Source organism: Gigantopelta aegis, chromosome 6 (assembly GCF_016097555.1).
Source record: "Gigantopelta aegis isolate Gae_Host chromosome 6, Gae_host_genome, whole genome shotgun sequence".
Taxonomy (NCBI): Eukaryota; Metazoa; Mollusca; class Gastropoda; order Neomphalida; family Peltospiridae; genus Gigantopelta; species Gigantopelta aegis.
Genome location: NC_054704.1, coordinates 86,760,430 through 86,782,610, shown reverse-complemented (window position 1 = coordinate 86,782,610; position 22,181 = coordinate 86,760,430). Strand labels below are relative to the sequence as shown.

The window sequence follows — 22,181 nt, the reverse complement described above, 5'->3', positions numbered from 1 at the left end:
AAAAGGTCATCACACTTTAACTTATATCTATCCAAAAACTAATGGCAGATTTTGAATCCTTGGGCAATTTTCATTCAAGAGATGTCATTCCCATCAAGATTGGACCAGTGGTTACTTATTTATGAACGTTCAAATATAGGGCCCCACCACCCAATTTTTGGCATCTTTGAAAATTAAGCTTTTTCAGCCAAAATCACCCTAAAAACAAAATTTCAGACAAATCCAAGGGGGTAAGGTTAAAAATTCCTCTTTTCTGGGGTGATTTGACACAGAATGACCCATATGCAGTGTTCATCTTATCATAAATACACTTTTGTTTAGTCTTAGTGTGCAAATTCAATACTCACTGCTTGTGATGCGACAATGTCTCGTCTGTATTTTATCATGTGGTTTAACTTGATATGGTCTTTGTTCTCCTGCAAGCAGAGAAATATATAACATATCAACAAATTATCTTGGCTTCATACTGTACTATTATTAACATCCCAGGCTGGTCCCAAGCCCTGCTTCATTTGACAAATGGATAACATAATTATATTTCATACATGTTGGTTCTGCTGAAGTGCCATATCTGTGTATATATACCTGGCACATGTTTAAGAGAACATAATAGGCCTGCACGCTTCAGTTCTGAGATGAAAACAAAAAGAGAACTAACTTTGCCGGCGTCAATCAGTTAAGCAACAGTTTATAAATGTCATATTATTTTGAACTCTCCATTCCGTAACAAGTGTTATACACGTCCCCATCTGAGCCCAACACAGGGTTCCAGCTGGAAAATTTTCATTAATAGCCAAAGTTGTAGCCAAATGTTTACTTTTATCGCAACGATATAAATTTTATAGCCAAAAGAGCAGATTGAAAATTTTAATATTTATATTTGTGTAATTTATTCTCAAATTCATGTGGTGTATTTGTCCTAGTGAGCAATACATTTGTGATTCTTTTCAGGTTTTCTTGAACTGCTTTTTAAATTGCCCATTCAGATTGTTAACAAACTATAATTATGAAATAAAAACAACCCGAGGTAAAGTGTATATGCATTGTGTTGTAATCATTGGCGGTCCCGCAACGCTTAGCGTCACCACGTGATAACTGTGATTAAAGATCGCATTTGAAAGAGCGTTTGATTTACTAGAACAATGTTTTAAAATTAAACCTAAACAATGATACAAAATGCAAATTATCTTGGTAGATAAAACATAATAATATAATTCGGTGTGAAACTTAAATAAAAAATTGTGGACCCGCATATCTGGCGTTTTAATAGGTTATACCGAGCTTACGCAAACTGAAATAAATATATTCATACGAATGAAGTACTCGATCGAACAGAGCCCTGTATGTAGATTTTATTCGTGAGGAATCGTTAACGATTTGATTGATTCACGATTCACTGCATCCACATTTTATTTTATTAAGGGCAAGGGTTTCGCGTGTATATTTTCTTTGGAATGGCGGCGACATTAAATATATATACATTTGTATATATATATATATATTAGGAAAATAAGATAATCCGAATTTCGGGAAACATTGGTTGAAAAAAATAAATCGCCATTTTGTATCGCCTGATTGACCAGATTATAGCCAAATTTGTGATAATTCCGACAATGGCGAACGGCAGCTGGAACCCTGCCAACACATTTTCATTTCTCTTTAGTTCAAGGGTTATAACTCTGTCAAAACTGGGTAAATTGCCATGAAATCAAATTTGATCTGTAACAGTACATAATAAAGCTATACACACAATTTCAGCTCAATATATTAAGGTATTGTGAAAACTGTATGTTGGATAGATGGGATAAAAACAAACAGACAGACATGTGGATGGCAATAAAACCTATAGTCCCCTCTAGTTGGGACTGGTTGGGGACTAAAAATAATAAAGTCCAGCCTCCTATGGAGAACTACAAGCAGGCTATTCACCTTATTAACTTAAGATTTTTGTTCATTTTTGTTTTTTCAATATCCAGAATAAAAATTACACTCATCAAACTAACCATGATGAATGACTCCTCTAAACACAATTAAGTGCCTATAGACGATGACAATGATTTATGACATACATATAGTGATGTACCTGCAGATACTACTTTCTTAGATTTTACATCATTTGTCCATCAGATTAAATTGACAGAGATATATGGGTATGATCTCACCCATCAAAAGAGAAAATCTATTGAGCCAAGAGGGTAAATGCATAACTAATTTAGTTGTTAGCTACATGTAGATAATATTTTAAATGAAATACAGGAGATCAGTAATATTTTCGATTTGATGATACATCTTGGGTATAATGTGAAAGTCATATATATATGGATGGGTGCAATTTGCATGTCCAATGTATGAATATGTGTACTGCACATATGGATTTTAAAAAACCCACCCAGCTGTAAAGAGGAATAATATAAATAAAAAAAATTTAAATAATAAAAAAAACTAAACAAAATCAACCAAAATACAAATAAAAAAACATTTAAAAAACATTTAACATAGAACTTTTGGGTGACATCAGAAACATAAAAAGAAGAAGATGCAAAATGAATGGTGAAGCCATGTGCAGTGTTATTCTTTCAGACTGCACCATCACAGCAGCATCCATGTCAAGCCAGGGATTTATCCAGGATTGTTTGCCATAGTCCCATGACTGATGGGATTGGGAAAATTAGGACGATTTTAGTCATAGTTGGGATTTTTTTTTGGGGGGGGGGGGGGGGCACTGAATTTATAAATGTATTTATAATATTTAAAGAATAAAATTAATTTACTTTGTTAAAATAATTTATCAGAATAGGTTTAATTACCAAAATATAATACCAAATCCCCAAATTGACATGTTAGAGTCTGGAAATTGAGAATTTTTAGTGGCATTTGCATTTGGGAAGAGGCCAATGATCGGAACTGGATAAATCCCAGGAAGTGAACATGAAAGCTGCAGTGTTTGCCATCATTCATGAGGCGTTATACACTATGGCAACACATCCATAATCACACACCTGAAGTGAAAAAAACTCCTGGATGGAGTCTGTACTGGAATCCCACACACACTCTACACCATTGCCTCAGGTGGGACATGAACCTAGTATCTACTAGTCTTGAATCTAGAGACAACTTCACTACATAATTGAGAAAAACAAATGTTTTATTTAACGACACCACTAGAGCACACTGATTTATTAATCATCGACTATTGGATATCAAGTATTGGGTACTTTTGACATATAGTCTTAGAGATGAAACCCACTACATTTTTCCATTAGTAGCAAAGGATCTTTAATATGCATTATCTCACAGACATGATAGCACATAACACGGCCTTTGATACACCAGTTGTGGTGCACTGGCTGGAATGAAAAATGAAAAATTACCCAAATGACCGACTGGGATTGATCCTAGACCGACCGTGCATCAAGTGAGTGCTTTACCACTGGAGTATGTCCCTCCCCAACACAATTGAGAAAGGCAAAACATAAACTTTAGCATACAGACACAACCAAATTTGACCTTTCACCTCTCTATATATTTGGCTTGTATACACATGGTTCAATTGCAGGATGGCATCAAGCTGTGAAACAGTTGTCACATGCTTTGACCACTGCTATGACAGGGCTCGAAACAGCGGCCTGCGAAAAGCCAACAGGTGAAATGGAAATTCAACCGCTGAAACCACGGAAAAATCACAGGTCTATTCTTTCAAGAGAGATGTATGTAAAATTATCTCATTTGATATTTAACTTGTGCTTCAGTTATGTATTAATTCCATAATGCTTAAACTACATCTCAGAGGTCCTAATGTTTCACATATCCCAAACCCTCCCCTCACCACATATGCCAGCAAGCCATATTTTCTTTTTAGCAGGAAATATTGCTATTTAACAATAATAATAGCAGGCCATATTTTACTTCCTATTTCGAGCTCTGTATGATAACATTTAAAAAAACAAAACAAAAAAACAAACATATGTTATATGATGTTGGTAAAAAACATAAAATGCTTTAACAAAATTTTTGCACCTAGCGTTGTCAAGCAGCAGAAATTAGTTTTCTAACATAAATGACAATAAACTAATTTTCATTTGTGAAAAAACAGAAGGCATTCACAAACCACATGTTCAGAATTCACTTTTGGAGTTTTCTAACAGGTAAGTAACAAAAGAACTCATTTCCACATGACAAGGTGGAACGTGTTAACCAACAAACCATGTGAAGGGGAATCAGTATTGGAGTTGTCTGACATGACCAACTATTAACTTGTGACGTGTGATGGGGCTGAAATGGAAGCAGATGCTTTTAATTATTAAGTGTCAAAATCTTCAAGACTTGCCATATCCAAGACTCATGAAAAAATTTCCTCAGTATCAAATGGGTGTAGATGAGCGAATGGCAATGTTCAGTGAAATGATAAGACAACTCTGTAATCTCCTCATATTTAAATATTTAAAGTAAAAAGTACCTTGGGTTTATCACTGATTTGTGTTTGATTTAGACTATAGTAATTTATAATATCATTTGAGTATATTTAAGACATCTTGTTATTATAAATAATAATGCTTATGGTGTTTTTTTTACAATGATGTATTACAGATGCTTTATCACAGACTTTTATTAATTGTTCTTCCTTTGCCTAATCTAGAATTCATTAGTTCTATAAAAACATAAATGCAAAGAGAAAAAACATGTCAATCGAAACTTCATGACTCCATGAAAACACCCCACAATGTACTATAACAGTAAAATGACACGTCAACTGAAGTTATTCATTGCCAAAAAATAATGGAACTTTATCACAACTGAATGATGGCACAAATACACATGTAACTTAAATTGACATAACATGTGCATTAAGTGTCGGTGGTTGCTATTTGTAGAAAATTATACCTTCATGGCAAATTGTGTTTTTTTCTGAATAAGTGTGTTTTAAGCAGACAGTTGATAAAATTTACTTTACAAATCTGGGGCGAGATGTAGGTCAGTCATGAAATTATAGCCTGAGGTGTGATGGCTCGTAGGATCTATCAGCCTCGGAGGAAAATATTTTTTTTTGCTCTCACCCAACCAGTGTCCTATATGTCACAGTGTGTTATATAAAGGGCTGTGGTACATGTATATGCTGTCTTGTCTGTAGAAAAGTGTGATTGCATTGTACTTTGTTGGAGCAACATACATGTACAGTCAAACTTTGATAACTCGATCTTGAAGGGGACGATGAAATAGTTTGAGTTTCAGGGAGTTCGAGTTTTCGAAATTAATATTTAAGAGTTCAAATATGAAACTGCATTGCAGCTAGATGATTTCGCTTAATATTGTAAGATGCATGCGCATCCCTGTCTACCACTAAAACTCTGAAAACTATGCATCACCAGTTGAATGTCAAAATAATATATAACTGTCACCCCAACCCTTTTGTTGGCATCTTCTGATGCATGTGCTACATTTACTTTGCGTATATTGCAAAATTATGTAAGTAATAATGAAAAAGCACTAATGCAAATAAAGAACTAACATTTATATAAAAAAGAAACAGCGCTAATTATTACAAGTGCTCTTTGAAGTTAACCAGACTATTTGTAAATGTCTTTTACGTAGCGAGGCTCTCCGCCATGTACCAACACCAACAACCTAACACAGGATCATTTTGTTCCGCTTAGCCGGCGATCTTTTATTCTGTAATCATCACCGTAATCCTCGACAGCCCAGACCACCCAAGACAGGCATGCTTTGTCCGATTGACCTGGTTGACAATTCATTTGTCTTCAAAATACTATTGGTAACGACAGTTTGATCAATCCACACGCGTCGAGCTTTAGAGGTGCATAATCTATTAAATCTTTATGACGGGACCAAAATATTACGTCGAGACATCGAGTTTATCAAGTGTTCGAAGTTTGAGTTTTCAAAGGTCATTATTACTAGTTTGTATAGCAATTCGGCCGGGACCGTCATTTCAAGTTTGAAGGTGGTGTTATCAAAGTTTGACTGTATATCGTTAGAGCAAATTTTCTGTCTCTATCATGAGTTGAAATGACCATGCATTTTAACACTAAACAGCCACAGTTTAAAGGAGGGGACAATTAAGACATTTGGCCTGGTATGCATAGTCAACGATATATAATGCACATTATTGCTTAATATTAACAAGTATAATCGCATAGTTAATTAATAAAACACTTAAATGTGACGGCTATTATATATAACGGGCGCAGCCATTTTGTACCATCCCAGTGAATACGCCTCTGGCGAGCTGGTGGTTACGTAATATCTAAGGTCACGTCAGGAAATAGTCTTCGAACAGAAGAAACAAAACATACCTGATTTTTGCGGATGCATCACAATGATCTGTAATAATATCCATCCCAGTAAGCCAGCACCAAGTATATATTATTTTTCAATACAAAATAAACCACCACTGTCAGTGTTGAAATAACAGTTTTTTTCGTGGCCTGTACCTGTTGTTCCTGATAAGCAGGTGTATATTTAGACAGTCCCAGACACTGTGTCTAGACACACTAAAAAATGTGCCTCTTTTAGTAAGATCACAGGGTATTGTGTGATAACTGCGCAGACACCCCTCTCATCATAATGGTCATTATCAGCCATCCTGCGAATCGCTACATCCTGCCCAAACTAATGAAGAAATGCAACAAAAAACTAAAAACTCTTATGTCCCATTGTAATATTTTCTAGCTTGGGTATAAGAATTATGAAAAAGTACTGACCACGAGCGAAAGAAATGATAGGAAGAGTGCTGCCCTTGTGGAAACAATTTCCACAAAATCCTGCAGATTGATGATGATGGGGTTTAAATCCGACTGCCACACCGCCTCGTCAGACGTGCTGTCCTTGCTGAACTCATCCACCTTCGAGATGAGACACATCAGTGCAGCCTCCAGGTTCAGTCGAGTCACCTCCTGGCGAGAGATCATCATAAATGCAGTTAATAGACAAATGTTTAGAAACATTTCCAGGGCTAGCTCTGGGTGAGCAAAACATTTCACCAAATTATTTAAAAAAATGTAAAAACCAAGTTATTTTCCAATAATAAAACACCAATTATTACCTGAATTTTTTCCACCAAATTAAAATAAAATTCGCCAATTGTTTATAAAATTTGCAATTGGCAAATTTGGTGAGCGGCAGAGCTAGCCCTGATTTCTTCTCACTGACAAAACCGGATTCCGATATCAAAATGGTATCTCTGCACAAGGCAGAGAGGAAAGGACATAAGGCAAAGACATGTTGAATAGAACAATGATTATAGTTACCAAAAAGCCAAAGAATGAAAATTTGAATAAATTATCAGGTACAATGTACAAAGGTCTATATGTATGTATTTTAAATACCACAGAATGTTCTCAATGTTTTGTCTACATGCAACTGACATCATCAGGTGAAGACTGAACAATGTATTTAGAATTACATTCATTGGGGAAGAAAAAGCTACATAGTTCTGCTATTAAATATACAAGATCCAAGCATAAAGCTGATTGAGTAAAACACATATATATGTATTACTGTATTTAAAATCAAACAGACTGGACCTCTTTTCAATTTACTAGGTCCTCCATAATAGATATTATTGGTTACAATATACATTTTACTAAAATGTATTTACAAAATTAAATGAGAACAGAATATTTCAATTTTATTGTAGAATTGAGAACACAAATAAAAAAATGTTGTTTGTTTTCAATGCTAATCTACATCTTTGAGGAGGAGAAGGTGTTGTTGAGTAAAGATCTTGGGCTGAATATACAAAGCATGTTTATGTCTTACATGCGTGTAAATATAGGTACTGATGGAAAGAAATAAAGGATCACACAGATAGCAACAAGAAGTAATGACTGCATCAAAAATCAATCAGTATACATTTACAATGCTTAAACACCTGCATTTAAGAAAAACAGGCTTCGTAAAAATTCGGCCCTTTATATTTACCCATGGTTCAACTGTGGGACTTTTCACGAAACTGCTGCCCGACCACTTCCACGCTTTCTCCGGTGATTTGGCCTGTCTGCCGTGGAATGACTTGGACACCGGTCCGAGCGATGCCACCACATCGAGGCCATCGCTGGCGTTAGATGGAGACTTGGCCAGCATGTACTTCTCCGCTGACAGCTGCAGCAGCGGGTCGTCACAGAGACGGATCAGCTCACGAACCTGTCAACACAAATAAACATTCTCAAAGTTCGGCTCAGAATTGACATACGTATTCATAATTTACACACATGTACAAGTCTGGAAATAAGTGGCCAGTCACAGACACTGTCTGGAAATAAGTGGCCAGTCACAGACACTGTACGGAAATAAGTGGCCAGTCACAGACACTGTCCGGAAATAAGTGGCCAGTCACAGACACTGTCCGGAAATAAGTGGCCAGTAACAGACACTGTCCGGTACAATTTTGTCATTTGTCAAGTTTCGACAGTCATCAACTTAAGATTAGCGGTCATTTTGTCCGACACAAAATGAAGTATTTCTGTGTAGTCCGAAACGAAAGTAAAAAGATATTCACTTAATGTAGGCCTTACACCAGTGATGAAGCAGTTTGATGCGGTACGTTTTAAAATGCATATTTAAAATCGTTTGTTGACCATAACATGCAGCATGCTTGTGCTTATTTTGGAACTGTTGCTAGAATGCCTTCACGTTTGCCTGAAAATGGTGTTTCCCATATCTATTAATAGACCTGAGCAAGTCTGATGATCCGATATGTTCCGAAAGACCCAAATTGACAATGCATCTTTTAACACACAAACTTTAACCATCTAAACTGAACAGTGGACAAATATTCTACTCCCATTGTGTTTATTTAATTTAAGTTGTACCTCTGAACCCGCACGGTTGCGGGTAGCGGTCATTAGTCCTATTTACATCAGCCGAATAAACTGGTAGTGTGATGTGTGCATGCTCTGGGTTAGCTGTCAGTCTAATTTTATCAACAGTACCTTAGCTTGTGTTGCGGTTCTTACCAATGTCAATTAAGTAATTAAAATTAAATGGAAACATAATTTTTGTTTTGAAATAACTAAAGTACACATTATTCAATATGTTTATTAGGTGCTTTGTTATTATAAAGTTATTTCAATTTCGAACGTGATTGGAATTCATTGACATTTTGTTGGCCTTATCGCGGTGACCGGGCAGTCATGAAAATAGTTTGTTCTGTTGTAATTTTTCAACTTGGCTTTGTGGGAAAATATCAACTGTATTTCATTTCCAAATGAAATTGCAGGATGTAAGAAAGTCTGACGAAACATGAACTTGTTTGATTATGAACAAAATGCCCTACCCCCCAATCCAAGTGCCATAATTATTGCTTGTAGTTATTTGCCGATTTTATTACTTTTTCTATATTTAATAGTGAACAAAATACAACACAAACTTTTACCTCAATCCAAACCCCAGTAAGCTGAATACCCATCTAAATAAGATTTTTTTTTTTTTTTTACATATCGTTCAATTTGGTCCATGGGTGTAATGTTTATAGTCCGTGCCATCCTCCTTCAAAAATGTTTTTTGTAAATCTTTTCAGTTTGGTTTGATGTAAGAAGAAATGTAAAAGTGTTTTGGAAATAATAAAAATACACTATTTTTGTGTGCAATTTAGAAAACAATAGACTCAAAAATAAATATCTTCTAGTAAATTCCATAGTATGAAAAAAGGCGTTCTCTGTGGGAAGGACTATCGATGGGTTTCACTACATCATGAATAGTTCTACTGGTATAATATAATAACATACATGATTAATAAAGGACAATTATTTCAACATTTTGTTGAAAGGCACAGTTTTATTCTTGACAGGCTCAAATTGACGGACATACATCATTTTGACAAAATTATTTCCAGGTCTGATGTATGTCTCAAACAAAAACATTTCAATAGCAACTTTACATTGAAAGTTGTCCAGCATTCTGAAAACAAAAAATGTTATGCACTATTGTATTTTTATGCAAGAACAAGCATTCAGAGAGTACTACTAAAGCAATATATGACTCCTGCCAAGCCCAATTACTCCAAAATACAACACAATCATGTTTAAGTAATATGTAGAAATAAAGTCTACACATAAAACAAGCAAAAAAAAGAGTAGGAAAACCGAAAGATGACTAAGTAAATCAGAGCCAAAGGAAAAGACGTCCAAACCGAACAGCAAAGGAAAAAAGAAGGAAGTTACGTGACTGGAACTAGAGGGAGCATACAGTAGAAGAATTAAGGCCATCCCATTGGCTTTTGGGATGTTCGGACCAGACTACTAGCTGTGGAGGGTGGGGTGGGGGGGGGTGGGGGGTGCACTTCTTTGAGGACAGGTAATGTCGAAAAGAAATGAGCGAATGCCCATGAAAGGCAAACCTGATTTACAATTCTACATGATGAAAGAAAGAAATGTTTTATTTAACGACGCACTCAACACATTTTATTTACAATTATATGGCATCAGACATATGGTTAAGGACTACTCAGATTTTGAGAGAAAACCCGCTGTCGCCACTACATGGACTACTCTTCCGATTAGCAGCAAGGGATCTTTTATTTGCACTTCCCACAGGCAGGATAGGACAAACCATGGCCTTTGTTGAACCAGTTATGGATCACTGGTCGGTGCAAGTGGTTTACACCTACCCAATGAGCCATGCGGAGCACTCACTCAGGGTTTGGAGTCGGTATCTGGATTAAAAATCCCATGCCTCGACTGGGATCCGAACCCAGTACCTACCAGCCTGTAGACTGATGGCCTGCCACGACGCCACCGAGGCCGGTTTTTACATGATGAAGCAATAAACAAAATTTCAGTTTAATATCTTCAGACATTGTGAATTTTTTTTTTCAGAAAGCTATAGGTGGAACAGACAGACAGACAGACGGAGGAACAGATGGATGGATAGACAGACACAGACATAACCTATAGACCCATCCGGCTTGACCAGTAAGGGACTAATAAGCTAATATCCAGACACCTGACTGTATTGTCTACAAGTTTTATTAATTTTATTATCAAAGGAAAAGTTGTGTAATATTTCACCAAAGGAGTGATAGGATTCTATCCAAAGCTAGAGCACAGTTGGTGAGGTCTAGGATGGGTGTGTCCGAACGATGAGTGGGTAGGTGCATGTTAAACAAGTCCCCCATTCCGATAATGAAAATAAGTTCCCCACCCAATAATAACTACATATCAGGATAACTGTGAATCTCAAATCTGTCAAATGATTTTGACATTTAAGCACCCACCTTTCTAGTGATGATGAAGGAAATGTTTTATTTAACGACTCATTCAACACATTTTTATTTACGGTTATATGGCATCAGACATATGGTTAAGGACCACACAGATATAGAGAGGAAACCCTCTGTCGCCATTTCATGGGCTACTCTTTTTGATTAGCAGCAAGGGATCTTTTATATGCACCATCCCACAGACAGGATAGTACATACCACAGCCTTCGTTACACCAGTTGTGAGCACTGGCTGGAACGACAAACAGCCCAATGGGTCCACCAACGGGGATCGATCCTAGACCGACCATGCACCAAGCGAACGCTTTACCACTGGGCTACGTCCTGCCCCAGTGATGATGAACACACATTTATGTATGAAGCTTGGTTAGTCTTAACTCTTACAGATTCTGAGAAACCACTAAACACACAGATTTAATACAGATTCAAACCCAAAGAGACTTGATGCAGTTTCAGTAATCAGAATAACACATAATTATACGATCCACTCTGAACAAGACACGTAGAGGAAGCTCACCACTTCAGTCAGGTCTTTTGTGGCCGTCTGCAGTGAAACATCCGAGCCCTGCAGCGCGCTCTGGTGGAGTTGCTTGCAGCCCTCCGTGACCTCGGCCTTGAGCTTGTTGATGTCGTTGAGGAGCGAGCATGAGCTCTGTATCTTCGTCTTGAAGCCCAGCGTGCTCTGGCTGCTGTGGAACTCACGCTGACCCTGCAGCATCTTGCGCAGACCGCCTGACCGGAACTTCTGGGTGTACGCCACGAATGCTCCCACAGTCATAATGTCATACACAGTCGCTGAAAAACAAATACAGCAAAATGATGTTAACAAGGCCTCTGTCATCTCCCAGTCATAATGTCATACACAGTCACTGAAAGACACATACAGCCAAATGATGTTATCATGGCCTCTGTTATCTCCCACTAAGATAGAGGTCAGGATATTTTTAGTCCAAGATAGAGCCCAGGATATCTCTACAGTCTAAGACAGAGCCCAGGATATCTTTAGAGTTCAAGATAATGCCAAGGATTGTCTCTTACTATTACAGCATAAAACAAACCTTCAGATGATCCCTCAGATGTGACGCACATTCTCGCTAGGTGTAGGTTCGTAGGAATAAACTCTAACTCCTTGTTATCCTTCTCACAACTTGGCTTGAAGGATGGACCTATAACAGAACAACACACTTTCAGAATGTGTACATCAGCAAATGAAATGTCAGTGTTTGTCTTTATACCACTTATAAAAAAAATTAGACAATTAACATAATGTATTTATCATTTATGTTTATTCAACAAGTTTGTTAGTTAACATTAACTGCATTTAAATCACATTTACGTGATTTCGTCAGGTTAGAAATAAAATATATAGTCAGTGTTTTAAGTTTTAGTTTAAAGTAATTAATAAGATTCCTGTTATGCAAATAAAAATATTATTAAAAAATAATAAATGAATATAAAAAATTATATTAAATATGTATTAAAAATTATATTAAATATATTAGTTGATTGCTAGATTCGCCATGGCTGTATGGCAATAGCACATTAAACACACAAGAAATTTACATGTATATTGTTAATCGTCACTAATTCAGTGATTGACCTGATTTGCTTAAGTTTAGTATCAAGTTAATTATTGTTAGAGTGAGAATTGGATGAACACGTCAAAGAAAGCATTAATATGGTTAATTTGATTAATACATTCCTTATAGCTACTAATGCACCCAATAATGGAAGGCCCATTTTTAAACCAGGCATGATCGCAATATGCAACAATATGCATGCTTTTCATAACAAATTTACAATGATGCGTTAGGTGTTACATGCTTTGGCCTCTCGTTAAGTGTAGCAAAGCCTGGATTAAATTAATATTTATTAGGAGGTTATGGTTATCAAGCACAAGGTGTTGCGGTTTACAGATTATGATAATGATGCACAACATGCACAAGCATCATGTTCTACCAATGAAATAGAATGCAACATGTTATGATTATATCATGATTCTCATTAAATTAATGTCATGATTCTCATTAAATGAATGTTATGATTCTCATTAAATGAATATGTCATGATTCTCATTAAATTAATGTCATGATTCGCATTAAATTAATATCAAGTTAAGTTAGTAATATTGAACTTCATTAGTACATTTCACTTGCATTGGCCATTGCCTAGGCACACCTAGTGCATATTTTAAATAAATATTTCAAAGGCAAGCCTTAGAAAATTGTGAGAATGAACATTTCATTCATGCATCGTTTACGCAAATATAATTGTGTGTAACATTGTTTTAGTTTGTGCATTAATTTTAGGACATCATTTACATGGACATAACAGGTTATGCCATAAAGAAATTGGTTACCTAAATTTATTTTTGCATAACCAATAAAAATGGGTTGCACAAATGTTCAATTCTCAGATGCCTGAAAAGGGACATGGTACCATGGCTTTTTTCTGTAGGGAATTACTTAGGCATATGAAATAAATTCTTTTACTGACATTTCAAAGGTGACACTGTTCTTCATTTTCTATAAGCAATATTTATCATCCAAAAATTTATTAAAAACTATTTTAAAAAGAAATCTTTGACTTTATCAATCTCAAATGAATCCAGTTAATAGAACATTTACTTCACTTTGATTTTAAAATGGATTTTTTTTCAAAATTGGAGATGATATATTATGTATTATGGTGCTTAAAGCAAAGTAGAAATAACTAGCTGACCGCTGATCACCTGTGTAACTTGAAAGGTGGGCTACTTTTTGGGTGTAAGTTGAGATTGAACTCATGCAGTAGTCAGTCATTTCCTGCCGCAGACTCGACCAAGTGGGAGAAATCTACGAAAAAGCATGTCATTATTCAACATTATTCATAGTGACACAACTGTTTTCCAACAACTCAAACATAAAGCCTTTGATCTTTGAGGTGATACTCATATGTAGATCTTTGATGTGATACTCATATGTACCCTGTAAATCTTTGATGTGATACTCGTATGTAGATCTTTGATGTGATACTCGTATGTAGATCTTTGATGTGATACTCATACGTAGAGATTGATGTGTTACTCATACGTGGAGCTTTGATGTGGTATTCATATGTAGATCTATGATGTGATGTGATACTCATATGTAGATCGTTGATGTGATGTGATACTCATATGTAGATCTTTGATGTGATACTCACATGTAGATCTTTGATGTGATGTGATACTCATATGTAGAGCTTTGATGTGATACTCATATGTAGATCTTTGATGTGATGTGATACTCATACGTAGATCTTGGATATGATATACCATATGTGGATCTTTGTTGTGATACTCATATGTAAAGCTTTGATGTGATACTCATACGTAGAGCTTGGATGCGATACTCATATGTAGATCTTTGATGCGATACTCATACGTAGAGCTTTGATGTGATACTCATACATAGAGCTTTGATGTGGTACTCATATGTAGCTATTTCATGCGATGTGATACTCATATGTAGAGCTTTGAAGTGATACTCATACATAGAGCTTTGATGTGATACTCATACGTAAATCTTTGATGTGGTACTCATATGTAGATCTTTGATTTGATACTCATACGTAGATCTTTGATGTTATAGTCTTATGTACAGCTTTGATGTGATACTCAACGTAGAGCTTTGATGTGATACTCAACGTAGAGCTTTGATGTGATACTCATACGTAGAGCTTTGATGTGATACTCATACATAGAGCTTTGATGTGATACTCATACGAAGATGGTTTTCCCAAAATTGTTTCAAAACCTTTACAGCAACACAGCAAGTGATATATACCAGGAGTGGATGCAGGATTTTTCTGAATGGGTTTAACTTGGGAAAATGGGCATCTATGATGTTCCAAAACACACTAACATGCCTTTAACATATAAAAGGCAATCTTTCCTGGAAACACCCAGATGGCCAAGATATTGCATTACTGTTTAAAAAAAAAAGAAAACAAAAAGAGATATTATTCATGGATTATTATTGTGAGATCCTAATCAAAATCTTCAGAGTTGGTGTTTCATGGACCTTTCTTTTTATTAGGTTATGAAACTAATACAAGCTCCAACTTTTTCATTAGGATCTCACAATAAATATCATAAATCCTGCAGGAAAAGCTTGAAAAAGAATGTACAGATGGACAGCTCGAACTGCAAACAACACAATGCATACACTGAATGGATTCTGCAACAAAAGCTTGAACAAAATCCAATTTATGCCACACAGTTTTAACAAGTGATGTATGCACAAATGTGTTATGTCACCAATTTAGGATGCAAATTGTTATAAGATATGAGTGAAACACAGGGGCAAGATCACTGAACAAGTAATGTACATGTATGTAGGACTAATATTTACAGTGCAATAGATTTTGACAAGTAACCAATGCCGGTCTGTATGAAACAGTCAATGTGCTGAAAACATGGTTAGCAGTATCTGTATACCAGTGTCAATAATGAATCAATATAACACAGAGAATGCTCAAACTCAGCAGCTCAGACTGATCATGTATCGCACGCTCAAACTCAGCAGCTCAGAATGATCATGCATCGCATGCTCAAACTCAGCAGCTCAGAATGATCATGCACTGCATGCTCAAACACAGCAGCTCAGAATGATCATGCATTGCATGCTCAAACTCAGCAGCTCAGACTGATCATGCATCGCATGCTCAAACTCAGCAGCTCAGACTGATCATGCATTGCATGCTCAAACTCAGCAGCTCAGAATGATCATGCATCGCATGCTCAAACTCAGCAGCACAGACTGATCATGCACTGCATGCTCAAACTCAACAGCTCAGACTGATCATGCATCGCATGCTCAAACTCAGCAGCTCAGACTGATCATGCATCAGATGCTCAAACTCAGCAGCTCAGATTGATCATGCATCGCTTGCTCAAACACAGCAGCTCAGACTCAAACTCAAACCTCTCATCATTTGAAAACAGTAAAATTAAAGTTTGATTAATGACACCACTAGATCACATTCGTTTATTTTAATCACTGGCTACTGGATGTCAAACATTTGATAATTCTGACAAAATGTCTCACAGGAAACCTGCTAAATTTTTCCATAAGCAGCAAGGGACCTTTTTATTGCAGGTTTTCACAGATATTTTTCCAATAACCATGGCCTTTGATAAACCAGTCATGCAGTACTGGCTGGGATGGGAAAAAACAGAATCAAAGAATTGAGCAAAATGGCAGACAGCAGAAAACTGCATGTATTTTGCCAACCATTACAGCGACAGATTCCACATATGAGACTGTAACGATGTCGCCAGTATCAACTTCGCTGAGATCGCATTTTTCATAACTTGTGTCAGGACAAAATCTGGCTAAATGTAATGGTACTTAAAGGTAGGAGAGTAATTTATTGTAGGTGTAAATAATTTGGTTCAGACTTTAGTACAATGAGAACAGTGATATGAATGAGTAACAAAGTATGAAGGAATGGAAATAGAATTGTAAACCTCATAAATGTGTCTTAACCTACTTGTTACCAGGCTCATAATGTATGGTATAACCTATACATGGGTTACCAGGCACAACGCTTATTTTGATGCTTGTAAATATGTATTTGTTGACCCCGGTAACCAAAACAATTTCAAATGATTGTGGTAGTCTGAGTTTATCAAGCACACATGCACCAAGAGACCAATGTATACAGAGAGTATGAAGATCCGTACATTATGCAGTAAGAGACCAATGTATACAGAGAGTATGAAGATCCGTACATTATGCAGCAAGAGACCAATGTATACAGAGAGTATGAAGATCTGTACATTATGCACCAAGAAACCAATGTATACAAAAAGTATGAAGGCCTATATATTATGCACATCGTTATTAAAGAGTGCGGTATAAATAGTGAAGTGTAAACTAAGCCCGGAGACCTGTGTAGTCGTGGAGGATGTTGAGAATGTCTGTGTAGAGGAGGACGGTGGACGCAGACAAGGTGATCCACTCCACCTGTTCCGCCTCTAAGGGCGGCACAAGCTGAAACCAGAACATCGCGCATGGCTTTAGACGCAGGTTAAAACTACTTAAAAAACAATCCATAAATTTACAAAGTCTTTACAACAATAACCAGAACAACGTAGCTTTAGACAGGTTATATAAGAATTGTTCCTAATTTTTTGCTAATTTATCGATGTACAATAGTCACAAATTGTATAAAATCGCGTAGCATAGTGAAGCGATTTTATACTACATTTGTGACTGTTATACATTGATAAATTCGCAAAACATTACAAACAATTCTTATAATTACAAACAGCACAAGTTATTTAGTTAAAACTACACATAATTCATAAATCAGTTTGTAACATTCTTCCCATAATCTGCTTTACGTAATAACGTCCCATGTGACATAATGACGTCATTTTCTGAGATGTTTAGTTTAAAATACTACACTACACAATTTTATGCAGTTTTTGACAGTTGTACATCGATAAATTCATTAAAAAAATTACAAACAGATTTTATATAATTACAGACAGGAGCTTGTACAGAGGGTGGGTTATGGCAGTCGAACCCTCCCCTTGATCAAGCAAACGTTCTCTTTTTTTTCCAATACCTTTCCGGGGAAGCATGTCTTAACCCATCATAAATTTCGCGAGCCATTTAGCCCCTCATCCTTTTCTAAAATGTATGCACAAGTGCCTGGACACATCATATTTAGTTAAAATACACATAGATCAGCTTCTAGCATCTTTTCCATGACCTGCTGGCGTAATGACGTCATTTTCTGAGGTTTATCAATATATAACATTCGGTTTTTCTTCGACGTTGTCCATTCAGAATTGAATACAATCCAATCAGAATCATATAAACGTGGACATTTTTTAATTATAAAACTTAAAAAACAATCCATAAATATACTGTCTTTTCTCTGTTTGAACCATGTTTTGAATACCATCAGTGTTTTTTCAAACCAGGGCTAGCTCTGGCACTCGCCAGATTCGCCAATTACAAATTTCAAACACAATTGGCGAATTTTATTTTCATTTGGCAAAAAAAAATCATCAAATAATTGATATTTTGATAGAAAATAACTAGTTTTGTGCAATTTTTTAAATTCAGGAGACAATTTGGTGAAATTTTCTACTGACCCAGAGCTAGCCCTGCAAACATAAACAATATAACATGGCTCAAAACTGATAGGGAGCAAGTCGGCAAACGTCAGTCAAAATGTGCGATATGCTTTCTCATAATCAAATTCACAGACACATTTTGCTTTTCATCTTATTTTTGACAGTATGTTGAATGAGACCTGGGGCCTAATTCAGTAAACTCTCACAACTTAGCGATCTCGTAGTGCAATACTAAAATACTTGCAAAGAGGATACTTTGTTGTCTAGCAGAGTCTAAGAGAGCTTTGTCAATTAGACCCCTGGCCGTTTATGGGGAGCTATCGCTTTTACACCCCCAGCACTCTCCTGAGATGATTCAAGGACAGAAATATTTAGCTGTCCTCAGCATCTGAATTTATATGATTGTATCAATATGGTAATATTTTAAATGTCTTTTTATAATCTAAAAAACAATTCATGATGAGGTCTGTTAAATACATCCAGGACTTCAAAATGTTCAGGAGTGATAATACACATGCAAATTGTAAGATAATATATATTCATGTTTGACTTGGAAAAGGTTTTAAAAGGTGTAACGATTTTAAAAGCACAGACTGCTTCCCACACCACAGAATGAATTTTGAATCTTGTATAAATAGTGTCCGATGAACCGATAACAGAGTTCTATGCTGCATCAACTTATCCTCTTTTAAACAGCATTTATTTCACAGTCTGACAGAGGCAACTCATCTACTTATCAACATCAGGATACTGGTGCACTGATTTAGCAGGACAACCAGAAACATGTATTTGTGTATGTGTACGTACCTGTTCAATATAAAAAGCATCATTAATATAGTTTTTATCAATCGAGTCATAAAAACTGTTGTTTTCAACATTAAAACAAATTTTAAAAACCCTATGACTGCATGATTATCAGGGGATAAAAAAACATGGTTTGTTACAAGCTGATTCAGTCTAACAAATGGCTTTGATGAACTATACTAGTCACAACAAGTTAAGGGACAGTATAAAATTTTACCTTACAATTTCGAAAAAAAAGAAGAAAAAATCAGGGGAGGTTATAGGTAATGAAAAGTAGTTTACACACTTTAATAAAGCATTTCAGATTGCATGTACATGCGCCTTTTACTTACAGCTTGTCTGGTTGCCAATAGAAAACATATGGCAAATGCATAAAAAATCGAACATTGTTTGTCTTTTTAAAACTTCTTTTTCTGACTAAGCAAGGCACCTGCCTGAAAACTGCATGGTGCACATGGAACACTTTTCATGTTTGATTCGGGTTAGGAGGGTATAAATATCTTTGCAATCAGACTTTGGATAACCATGCCACCAAAACGTAAACTGAGCATTCTGGACTGTGGTCGAGCCATGCCATGTCTGAATGACAGCATATCCATGAGACAAGTAGCGAGATATCTGGAAGTGAGCCATTCCGTCATTCATTAACTGCAAGAGTGTTTCCATACCACTGACAAAGCAAATGGGCCACCCATCTCATATCTTGTGACTAGTATATAACATGAAGACTAAAAAGCATGTATTTTTCAAGTTATAGTTCTTAAGAGCCATTTGTTACATTGAAACAGCTTGTAATAAAACAGGGTTTTTTCCCCTCCTGAAAAATATAAATAATGCAAATACAATGTTTTCTTAGCTCAATGATTATGAACTTTACCTTAATTCTAAATATTATTAAATAAATATTACACCTCCTTCTCAATCTCATGTCTCAAGTCATGGTCATTTCTAACTTTGTTAAGATGATCCACAACTTACCTCTCCAAAATCCTGCAGCAATGAAACTTTTTTCTTTTCTTCATCAATCCACAGCTTCCTGCAAAAAACATCATCTAAATCACCAGCATGCTAGTTAACAACTGTCATAAATAAGAAATACATTATGAATGAAAATGTTTAACCATAAATTATTTTAGTACAGAACATAGAGTCAAACCCAGGCCCTAATCTAGTCAGCGAAACGGATGTGTAGTTTTCGCAGAAAGTCGGCTCACATACACCAAGTTGTTAGCAGTAGTGAGAAGTCGAAGTTGCCGTAATATTCTGGACCTAATCCGATTTCAACAATAAAATCACACAACAGACGTCAAGACACGAACTTGTTTAGTGTCTATCTTACTTGTTACCATGTTGGTCCATGTTACGTTGGTACCACACCGGCTTGTCGCACAGTTTGCAGTGACTACTCAAGCATTGGCCACATTCATTTCAGTAATGCCAGAAAATACTAATTATTACTTTCATTTTAACAAAAGAACGACACATTAATGATGAAATACTTAATAATATGATTTTAATGAAAATATACAATTGCTGTGCTTAAATTTTATTACTAGAAGTAGTAGTATTTTATATCGAAATATTATATGAACCGAGTGTATAATTCGGAATCTTTCCGAATGAAGCTGAACATCACGAAACTTTGTGAAATGTACCGATAAATGTTTACTTCATCTATTTTTATGGTTTACCTACAGCTAGACTTACAGAAGTGATGATGGGATAACAAACGACCATCTGCTTTTGGCCATGTACTTGTTTATTATCCTCCATTTCTCCTGAGAATGTTGGTATAATATATGTCAAAATGTAGAGGTTGTATCATCTTACAAAAATACTTCAAAACAGAACACAGAGTCAGACTTACAGAAGTAATGATGGGATAACGAACAACCATCTGCAGTCGGCTATTGGGTGTCAGAAAAGGTTTACACACAGCCAGACATACAGAAGTAATGAAGGGATAACGAACAACCATCTACAGTCGACTATTGGGTGTCAGAAAAGGTTTACACACAGCCAGACATACAGAAGTAATGAAGGGATAACGAACAACCATCTACAGTCGACTATTGGGTGTCAGAAAAGGTTTACACACAGCCAGACATACAGAAGTAATGAAGGGATAACGAACAACCATCTACTTTTGGCTATTGGGTGTCAGAAAAGGTTTACACACAGCCAGACTTACAGGAGTAATGAAGGGATAACGAACAACCATCTGCAGTCGGCTATTGGGTGTCAGAAAAGGTTTACACACAGCCAGACATACAGAAGTAATGATGGGATAACGAACAACCATCTGCAGTCGGCTATTGGGTGTCAGAAAAGGTTTACACACAGCCAGACATACAGAAGTAATGAAGGGATAACGAACAACCATCTACTTTCGGCTATTGGGTGTCAGAAAAGGTTTACACACAGCCAGACATACAGAAGTAATGAAGGGATAACGAACAACCATCTACTTTTGGCTATTGGGTGTCAGAAAAGGTTTACACACAGCCAGACTTACAGGAGTAATGAACGGATAACGAACAACCATCTGCAGTCGGCTATTGGGTGTCAGAAAAGGTTTACACACAGCCAGACTTACAGGAGTAATGAAGGGATAACGAACAACCATCTACTTTCGGCTATTGGGTGTCAGAAAAGGTTTACACACAGCCAGACATACAGAAGTAATGAAGGGATAACGAACAACCATCTACAGTCGGCTATTGGGTGTCAGAAAAGGTTTACACACAGCCAGACTTACAGGAGTAATGAAGGGATAACGAACGACCATCTACTCTCGGCTATTGGGTGTCAGAAAAGGTTTACACACAGCCAGACATACAGAAGTAATGAAGGGATAACGAACAACCATCTACAGTCGGCTATTGGGTGTCAGAAAAGGTTTACACACAGCCAGACATACAGAAGTAATGAAGGGATAACGAACAACCATCTACAGTCGGCTATTGGGTGTCAGAAAAGGTTTACACACAGCCAGACATACAGAAGTAATGAAGGGATAACGAGTCGG

General features: G+C 36.3%; 1 protein-coding gene across 6 annotated transcripts in view; it reads right to left on the bottom strand.

Annotated features, from left to right (window-relative positions):
• Positions 1-22,181, bottom strand: part of LOC121376111 (inositol polyphosphate-4-phosphatase type I A-like) — a 56,008-nt gene that overhangs the window by 8,268 nt on the left and 25,559 nt on the right. For 4 of the 6 annotated variants that reach the window (XR_005958404.1, XM_041503907.1, XM_041503908.1 and 1 more), the window contains 8 exons: positions 20,132-20,189; positions 13,967-14,069; positions 12,294-12,401; positions 11,753-12,030; positions 7,939-8,160; positions 6,720-6,911; positions 4,204-4,272; positions 348-416 (listed from right to left, as the gene is read on the bottom strand). Coding sequence is in view for 5 of the 6 variants with exons in the window: in XM_041503907.1 (XP_041359841.1) it covers positions 348-416; positions 4,204-4,272; positions 6,720-6,911; positions 7,939-8,160; positions 11,753-12,030; positions 12,294-12,401; positions 13,967-14,069; positions 20,132-20,189 (1,099 nt within the window). In the remaining variant the exon portion in view is untranslated. Of the gene's footprint in view, positions 1-347; positions 417-4,203; positions 4,273-6,719; positions 6,912-7,938; positions 8,161-11,752; positions 12,031-12,293; positions 12,402-13,966; positions 14,070-17,149; positions 17,253-20,131; positions 20,190-22,181 lie in introns of all 6 variants that reach the window. The other 2 variants (XM_041503909.1, XM_041503910.1) reach the window with 2 other exon arrangements.